Raw genomic sequence first — 10,098 nt, forward strand, 5'->3', positions numbered from 1 at the left:
GATCGATACGAACGATTCATAAAAAACTGAATAAATATGCACATTTAAAAAATTAACAGATCTCATAATATGAATTCAAGAAAAAAATTATAATCGTAGTTTTACAGAAAATTTATGTGAAAAATTCACCAAACGACGTAGTTCTGTATATAGGTACCAATCTCAAGTTTCGAAATACATTTAAATCATAATATTACTATCTCGTAAATTGATAAAAGACCTACCTACAGACATTTTTACTTTCCACCCTGTAAATTGTAAATATACTTATATAATATATCTATTAATTCCTTTCCAGTAACAATTTTTTATTCTCAACTCGTAAAAATATTTTGTAGTTTCAAACTTACAAAAATATTTCTTTAATTGAAATAATATGCTATTTTAATGAGACAATATGAACAAAAATGGAATAACCTGACTGTTTAGTTTGTTAATAAGTTAACTTGATATTTTTTTAATTATTCAATAAATTGTAATGTTTTCAGTTAATATTACTACTAATAATTTATTCTGATTTATTTCTTTGTATACCGTTGGCTTCCTATTAAATTGATTTAATTTAAATTTTGTTTTATTTTATTTTTTACTTTAAGAAGACTTTACTTTACTTACTTTACAGAAGTCGATATAGAAATTAGTCAACAATTTGTATTTTACTGATATTTTTATGAAACGAACAGGCTAATTTGAGTCATTCAAACTTAGGATAAGGAGTAAAATATTGAAGACACTTTTCAAGTATGAGGTTTTGGTCTAGATAATTATTATATAAAGCTGTGTAAGCTCATGTAACGCTGTCTGTAGAAAGGTAGACTTGTGAGGAACCACATGGAATCCGGCGAATCTGCTGTAAATGCTTTGCACGGTGGTTGACGGCTCATGAATATTGCCTTTACAAATATGTCATTGGAAACTATAAAGACACGTACTGGACAAGGGGAGCAGCGCAGCGGGATGATTCGCTAACTCAGTAATCAACACTGAATGAAAGCCACCAAGCTCATTTGACACTAAGTTTTGATCCATTGAAGGTTTTCTACGAAAAAATATTTTTACACCGCTCAGTGCAGCAGCAATGTAGAACCAACCAATGTCAAATGAGTTTGATGGCGTGATGATCACTTTAGCGATTCACCCCGCTGGACTGAAAAACAAAAGTAAAGTTTGTATCTACTTATAATCTGAAATCACAAATATTTGTACGAGTTGTATCAATAACATTATTAAATACCATAAAATTGTCACCGAAAACATTGTCATTTCATCTGAAAAGTTTAAACTTAGATGCATTAATTTCTTAATTAACATATCTAAGTTTCAAATCAACTAAATAAATTATATGCACAGCAAGAAATTCGCAGTTGGCAGCAGGGGTGTGGAAATAAAACAACATTTCTTTCACATTAAACTTATATATTTTACTGACAGACCTGAGACAGGAGAACTGCTATTGCAGTGGTATGTGTAAACAAATAAGTACATTATTAAAGTTAAGTCTTGACTAAAATGTGTCCATTTTAAAGAAAGGATCATTAATTTGATTTGCGTGTTATACATATTCGAGCCAAAATTTTGCCAACTAAATAATGAATTAAACAACGTTTAAATTGAAATCGAACGTATTTTGGCAAAATTTTAATATTAAATTAAACATCGCACAGCTGTGGTTTGGAGTTAGCGATACGTTCATATGAGTAAATAGCAAAATAAGTCAATTTATTCAGTAGTTCTTACTGCATCAGTCATCACCCATATGATCATATCAACGCATAGCAGGAGAAAATGTTTTTCGCAGTGGCGGTGTGACAGATCTGCCACTTATTACTAGAGTAATCTATTATCGAGACTTAATCTAGAATGATCCTAGGCAACACCAGAGTGACTTGAACAACAAATAGTGTTGCTCGTCGCAGTTCATGCTAAACATACCCATTTAGTATTATTTGAGAGCGTTTTATGTCAGGTAAAATTAATTTCTTTTGAACTCAATGGCGTCATTTCGGCATCACCTAGAAACAGTTTCAATTTCGCACTACGCTTAATAGTAAACAAATATAATTAAAAACCCATTAAAACGCACCTGTCGGCGTTTCCACTACAAACGTATCCAACCTACGAGGAGGGGATAATATTAAAAAAAACAACATGTTATGGTATTTATCCTCTCCAATTTTACTCAACTGAATGTAACAGAAATTATCTGGTAACTGATAATAATTAAATTAATAATATACACAACATAATCACGGAACCTTACTTTATCGTCCTTATAAACTATTTTATAAACTTGAAATCACTACGAAATTATTTCAAAATAAGTGTATCGATGAATACTATAATAGAATATGATAAATAACAAATTTACCGTTTAATATTTACATTAGTTTATTCCTAAGCGTTACTACTAGTGCTCATTTTAAACAGTACAAGAGAGACAAATAAGTCTGCTAAAATACATCAGATGTCGGGCGCTAGGTTGCGAGTGTACGGGGCATCGTAGCGCCTGCAGGAAACAAAGGGTCCGCTAGTTACATTGAAGGCAAGATGAGGTATTCGGTTCGGCACAGTCCGACGCCACGCCGCCCGCTACCTTCGCCCTCACAACACGTTCTAACCCTATTACTCGTTAAATGAGGTAGTTAAGTTCCATATTGTGTCACTATTATTGCTACGTGAAAATATTTCTGTCTTACAAAAAATTTCCCAACACTATAGTAAAATTATGTATTATACTTTGCATTCTGATGATATTAATTTTACATACTTTGCTATAAACTATATTGTTTTCATACGCATGTATCCGTATCCAATTATTTACAAACACATAATGTAGAAATTACAAAATAAATTATGAGAAAAAGATCGTAGGACAAAAATATGGATAAATTAATGATTTAAGGAATTTAATGGTGAGTTTGATATACAAAACTATTTTGTATACGAATACATGCTTTCAGTTAACAGGTGTATACAACTTGCTAACAAAGAGGTTCAAGTTTCCAAATATGATTGTTAATATCTATTAAAATTGTGTAAATATTTATATAATAAATGCGTTACATATATAAATTTTCCATTCTATTTAATTCAGAATTTCATGAGTTCGTTTGATAATAATTCATTAAATATTTATAGTCACTGATGAGGTAGATAGGCATTGTAAGTGTAATTCTATTTGTATAAAAATACTTCTGCAATATAATCAACAGTCAAATACAAACATTATCAAAATTAATTAGATACAATGTTCATATATTGCACATATTATATTTCCAATGAATATTCTGTTCTAAGGCTAGGTTGTTCACTAGCAATACAACTTGCAGAGATTATCTCTGGCAAGTTCCTTGCCCAGTGTACAACCCTCGCATCAAATCAACTTCTGCAAGTTTGTGTGCTCTACGCAGAAATTGACGTAGATATGATAATGACAGCTGATTTCTGCAAGTGTTTTGCTAGTGGACACTTAGCGTAAGGAATAGACTACAGATATGGTTGCGAGCTTGAGGCGCAGTAAAATATTTAGCTGGTTATTTAGAGCTAGTGAGCAATGAGTTATATGTAAATAAAGGCTGGAACGCGATATCCACGGTAGAGTGTAGACAGTTGACAAGTTCACTGTCTACAAGACTTCACGATGACACAGGAGCCTAACATTCATATCACGGTCAACCAAAAATAATAATAACGAGATGAACATTTTAAAGCGCCTGCAAAGTAAGTTCTTCATTTTACATGTTCATAAAGCGAGTTCATCTATACCTCCATATAAATATGTACAAAGTCAATAATGTCTCCCTTTGTTTACGTTCAGTACCTAAGTGATTTTTTAATAAACATGATTTTTTAATAAACATGATATTTTATTACTATACAAAAACATTTACATTATTAAAATTATTGCTAGAGAATTTCATTATTAGGCTAAAAATCATTAAAGTTAAATTGTTTCGCAACAGACAGTTGGCGGAGTTAATTTGGCAACGTTCAGGAAGACTACTTTCCTACCACTAACGAAACAGGAATGTTTAAACTAAATTCGTTCAAATACAATATTGGTAACTTAAGTTGGACATAAATTAGTTTTAAATTTTAAGAAAAAATCCGAATTTCGTCAACTATCTTATCATTAAAACAAATGTCAACAGACAAAATAATAATATAGGAAGCACCGGCAAAATATTTATAATAAGAAATAACTAATAGCAGAATTTAAAACAAAAACGACATTTAAAACGACACTTATAAATACTACACGCGTTGAGTGATGACGCACTTTCTATATCAAACGAAACGCAATGGCACATTATCATGAGGGCTTTTCACGTAACACAAAAACAGTTACTATAGTTTTGCTATCAACTTCCATCCTATTATAATAAATTATGTTCAACATCTACCTACTGATTTAGTTAAGTATTTTGCCATAAATTGATTAACACACCTGAACATCGTTATGATCATTTACTAATTTATTTCTCTAACTTCGGTCTTTTTGCATCCAAAATTATAACATTCATCCTATTTGAAAATAAACAAATTATAAACTTCTTAGTTGATCTGGCATCAAGTCCCAAATTAATTTATATACGAAAAAATATACTACAACACTCACATCTTTTACAGATATAAAGTCAACAATAGTAATAACTAATAATAATTAAAACATAGCTTTTAACTAAAGTATTTTCGGTCCGTAATCTATTATAAAAAGATATGTACTGGTTAATGTCGAAAAAGACAACCATTTCAATCACCTACACATTGTAATAAATCACCTGATATTTTTTATCTAACTAATACTATAATATAATAGTAATTATTTCATATGTAAAAATGATATGGATCGGTCTATAAATTATTGCGGAATAACACTCCGACGTCATGTAATTACATGCTTAGCGCCCAGACACCCAGACATGTAAAGTCACCTTGCACCGAACGCAAGGTTAGATTGAATGAACAACAAAAAATTGTAGCTCGCGGACTAAATGCATGCGTCGGAGTCGCTCCGCGGCTGCGCTAAAAGGACATAACAGATCTATAACAAAACGTTGCATTTCAACGTTATTAACTATATATAAATACATACCTACTTTCAAACAAAATATGCACAAGTTTTTATCTGACAATGCTCATAATATTATTTGTGTACAAAATTCGTCTAAAATATTTCCTCACCTTATACCTCATATTTTATGTAGAAGAAGAGGGTGATGAAGAGGAAACCGAAGAAGATGACGAACGCAAGTTTTTTTTCATATGGGTATCAAAATGCTTTACCATGTGATCTTTCCTTATAAATCCTTTGCCACAGTGATCGCATGCAAATGGTTTGCATCCAGAGTGTAAGCACATGTGCCGGCGTAAATCTGTTTTGTGATTAAAAGACTTAGGGCACTCGCTACATTTAAACGGTTTATTGTCTGCATGTTTTAAATAGTGACCCTCGTACGAAACATCATCGGAAAAACGCTTACCACATCGATCACACTTAAAGGGCTTAGCACCCGAATGGAAAGTTTTGTTATGCTGAGTAAGATAACAAGCTTTGTTAAATAACTTATCACATTCGAAACATTTATGCACAGTAACTGACACGATCTTTTTAAGCTGATTTCTTTCAGTTAGCGGCGTGCTTTGAACTGTGGATGAAATAGAAGGTGACCCATGGCTCTCATTTTCAGCTTTAGCGCTTTCTGGACTCGCTGGAGACTTCATCTGAGCTCCATAGTTTTCTTTGTTCGCATAATCCATAATATCCTCTATCTTTAAAATTTGAAGCTCGCTTGAGTCAGTCCGTAATACGTCAACTTCTCGTTTTATAGTTTTACCTCCAACAGCGTACCCATATGGATAAATTTTGACATTATCCTGATTATAGTTAAGGATGTTTTCTGATTTAATGGTTTTAGGCGAATAATTGTATTCATAATCTATTGTTTGTCCACCGATATCAATACTATTATACTGGATAGGAGAATGAACAGGATCCACAATTATGTAACCGGCGGTAGATTCGTCGGCAACAATTTGACCCCCCACGTTAGGCGATGTAATATAGTTAGAAACATAAACGCTGAAGCTCTGCGTCTGGAGTTGCGAAAAGCTCGGCAAACGTCCATTAGCAGGCTGATTCGTTTCTTGTTCCATAACTTCGACTTCTTCAGGTGTGGATTCACCAAAAGTAGCCGGATTGGCTATAGGCAGATTGTTGATAGCCATATCCATAACGTGGGGGGCCATCCCGTTTGGGTAACTCGGTGCTATAGTCTGTTGAAAATTCTGACCCAAATATAATGGGGTGTGCGTGGGGTCCGGAACCGAAGGCCCCAAAGGATCCGTAGACCTCGGACTGTACGGGTTGACACCCAAATGGCTGAATGGCGGGAGCGTGTGCGCCGTAAGTGCCGGCGTACTCTGGGTTAGAGCTGGTGCTGAAATATTGCTGGTTGATACTGATAGCAGGCCCCTCATATGGTGATTTTGAGAAACAGAGGGACCTGCTTCCCCGTTTGGGGGATTCGCACCGGTTGATATTGAAGTAGATTTAGAACCTTGAGGACTGTCGTTTTGAATTCCTATACCCGGAGGTTGATTACCTATATTAATTGGATGGGAACCGACTTGATGCTGTAAAGGGTGATTAGCTAAATGATTAGTACTGAAATTATTATCTAAATTACCCTGTTGAAGATGTGTATATGACTTGGACTGCATTGCGGCAACACGATGCGAGCGCTCGAAGCTTTGCGACGCGTAGGGCGAGTGCATGACACTCTCGTCCACGCTTCGGCTGTCGTCAGACGGGATGGGGCTTTGAGTGTTCGAGTCGGTGTTTTGCTGCTGAGCACCTCTTTGCAACGGTTCACGACTTGGATGGTGGTGACTTGAAATTGGCATCGAAGCTGGATCTGGTTGTCCTGAAGATCTTACTGCGTTCTTATGTAGTGTTGTATTATAATGCCTTTTCAAATGTCCGGAACTTGTAAACCATTTGTTACATGCAGTGCAGTTGTATGTTTTTGGCCTTCTTGCTTCGTTAGACTTCCAGTTAGCTCCCTTGCCTCCAATAGATGGAAGGTTTGATGATGTTGAGTTTGCAGGCTGTGTGCTCGTTATTTGAGGTGCAGTTGGGGAATCATAAGGGCGATAAGGCGGTTTCATTTCGGCATTACTTGAAGCGACTGTCCCAGCATAATCTGTTAAGGGTGGCATCTGTACACCAGGGTATACTTTTTGTTCTACATGCATAAACAGTTTTTGTTCATGATGTACTAAGAACTTTTCTTGAGTGTATCCAAATTTTTGATCAGGATGAAACATTTTCCCCTCTGTTGGATATACTTTTTGTTCCGTGAACATTTTTTGATCTTTAAACAAAGATACATCTCCATTTATTTGAGGATTGCTATACATTTTTTGAGTTTCCCATGGCATCATTGGAACAGTTCTGGTGTTTACTTCTCGAACTTGAGATGACGTGTCTTCATAGGTGGTAGGCTGTTGTTCACCTTCATTGCCTTGGTACACTACCTTTTGCGAATCTAAGTCTAATATATCAGATGACTCTTCGTGCTCTTCTTTAATTTTTATATTATCATTTTGATAACCAGAATTGTTAAATGATTTGCCTGTATATTGTTGAAATGGCATCGATGAGGAAGCGGGTGGAGCACTGCCGCCTGCATGAGCTGAGTTACAATGCTCGTTGAGCTGGACCGCTGAATCGCATACAAAGCCACATTTGTCGCATTGGTTTGGTGAAGGTGATGGAGTCGGCTGATTTAACGGCTGGCCGTACAATGGACTCGATGATGATACTTGCGACACACGTTCTTGTATATTATATGGATGGAAGCGATTTGATTTATGATAATCCTGGCTGTATTGGGATTGCTCCCAATTAATCTGATCTTGATGTTGATTTTGTGGAAAATTAGAATGAGGAAAATTGTTACCAAACTGTGCTCCAGGAGAGAAATTGGTTTGATCTGGGTTTTGATACGGCGAAGGTGCACTGTGGTAGCTCTGAGGAGTCGCCGGGTGCGGGAACTGCACCGTGGTCTCCGGCGTCGCCCGGTGCTGGAAGTCCGGGCTGGGCTTAGTGATCATGTTGTCACTCGAATCAGCCGGAGCCGACACTGTTGTCTCGTTCTTCACTTTTGCGCTATTATTATTTTCAGAATCATTTTGCGCATTCTGCGTACCCCACTTCACGTACAGGTTCTCCTTGTGATATTGTAAATGCACTTCCAAAGAATCCACAGTGTCTAGATACAGATCGCAGACTTTACAATGATAATCTCTCGACGGCAATGTCGACGACACGGCGTTGTTGTTAGCCATTTAAATCATTAATCTAGAGGAGAGCACCGTCTCCTCCAACGAAAAAAAAATAAAAACACAACACTCCTCTTTTCCACGAACATGTAGTCGGCGCTGCATAAATCAGGCGCTACAGGTTAAAGTCATGGTCGCGATCGCGTTATCTCCCAGGCGAGATAACTTACTTACACTAGGGCAGTGTTTTCCAAGAAAGTTTTTCGCGGCATCGCAAAGCGCGGGCGGGCGGCGCGGCCACGTGCGCGGCGTAAACACTCCGGCGATGCAAATAATGCCAAAACAAACTTCCACCGAAGGTCCAACTCACAGTGATGACTTGTCGTTGCACTGATAAATGTTTATATTCAAAAGTTTTAATATTTTGTCCGTTCAACTTATTGTCACATATCTAAGAAAACAATTTTTAATAAATCAAAGTCTGATGGATTAAAATCACAGAGTCATTTGTTTCGATATCTACTTGGCACTTGTTTGTAAACGCGGAAGAATGATGCGTTATAGTTTTTAATGAGACGGCTCGGACGCGTCGCGGGTCAGCCGCCGGGTACGGACGCTGTGAACGTTTACTAGCAACTGACAGCCTTCCCGAAGTCGCCTTCGGGGGCATGACTTCAATAACAATTCGCAACGTCGTCCCCCACCGTGGCCTAAGTGCGAGCGAGAGCGTCACGCGGTGATGAAGTTATCGCTCCTTCGTCCTTTTGTATGTCCCGAGTAGGAAGGAGACGGGGCATTAGGGGGGAGGGCGCGGGCGGGAAGGGCCCGGTCCTACGCTTTCTCAAAATTGAAATGCCCGGTCGAAATGTCCGGTGATGCTGCGTCCCGCGTCCGAGTAGGACAGCGATAGCACCCACCCTTACAATGCGGGACGCCCGAGCTCTGCGACCAAATTTTCTAAATTTCAAGTATCACTTTATAATATTATAGAACGGAAGTAGAAAGAACATAATCCAACTTCAAATTATTATTTTAAATCAAAATAGTTAAGCACACGTCAAAATTATTTTCTGAGCACAACTAATGTGTATTGAGAGATACAACACATTGAATGCAATATAAAACTGGTCATAGGTGTATAACACGTTGTGTTTGTAATTTTAAAATGTTATTTCCTTGTTCTAAGTCAATGACCCAAATAGAATAAAACTGATTAATACGACAACAAAATGTTCAAGGTTTTAAGAATAGGTAGGTACCTTCCCACCTACCTACCTACTAAAAAGAAAATAAAAACAAACCTTTTTACTGGAGGTGTCATGTCATGTAATGAATAAAGTTTCTTTGAAACACCAAATAGGTTCCTATCTACTATCTACAACAATTTATACAGAACCATAGGACAAAACAAAATATTTAAGTAGATTAAGTACTTATAGAAAATAGTAGGTAGGTAGGTACCTATAGGTCTATAAAAATAATTTACTTTTTAGTTAGGCAGGTATAGAGAGAGAGAGAGCCAGCGCGTGCCAGACCTACGATATTTTATAAAAGCTGAAAGTTTCTCTGCGTATTGTCCCCAACACTGGGAGGAACTTTTGTTTGGATATTTGTTTGGATCATGATGGCTTTGGGAGATAACAGGTAATAAATGTGTAAAAAATCTAACGTCAAAGTATAAAGTCATTTTTTTTTCTTGGGATTTTATTAGAAATAATAATTATCACCACTATATCTTACAAATCCAACAACTGACAATCGAAAAGAGTAATTTATTACATATTTTGAATAAATCATTTGACTTTGACTTTG

General features: G+C 36.3%; 1 protein-coding gene across 1 annotated transcript; it reads right to left on the reverse strand.

The window, feature by feature from the left end:
* Nucleotides 1–1,406: 1,406 nt before the first annotated feature.
* On the reverse strand, nucleotides 1,407–8,964 carry zld (zelda). The gene has a single exon (XM_034983554.2). The coding sequence runs from the start codon at nucleotides 8,350–8,352 to the stop codon at nucleotides 5,200–5,202; it is 3,153 nt and encodes a 1,050-aa protein (XP_034839445.1). The 5' UTR covers nucleotides 8,353–8,964; the 3' UTR covers nucleotides 1,407–5,199.
* Nucleotides 8,965–10,098: the final 1,134 nt, after the last annotated feature.

This window comes from Maniola hyperantus, chromosome Z (assembly GCF_902806685.2).
Source record: "Maniola hyperantus chromosome Z, iAphHyp1.2, whole genome shotgun sequence".
Taxonomy (NCBI): Eukaryota; Metazoa; Arthropoda; class Insecta; order Lepidoptera; family Nymphalidae; genus Maniola; species Maniola hyperantus.

Coding starts and splice junctions, on each gene's coding strand:
- zld (XM_034983554.2), bottom strand. CDS start 8,352: ATGGCTAACAACAACGCCGTGTCGTCGACATTGCCGTCGAGAGATTAT.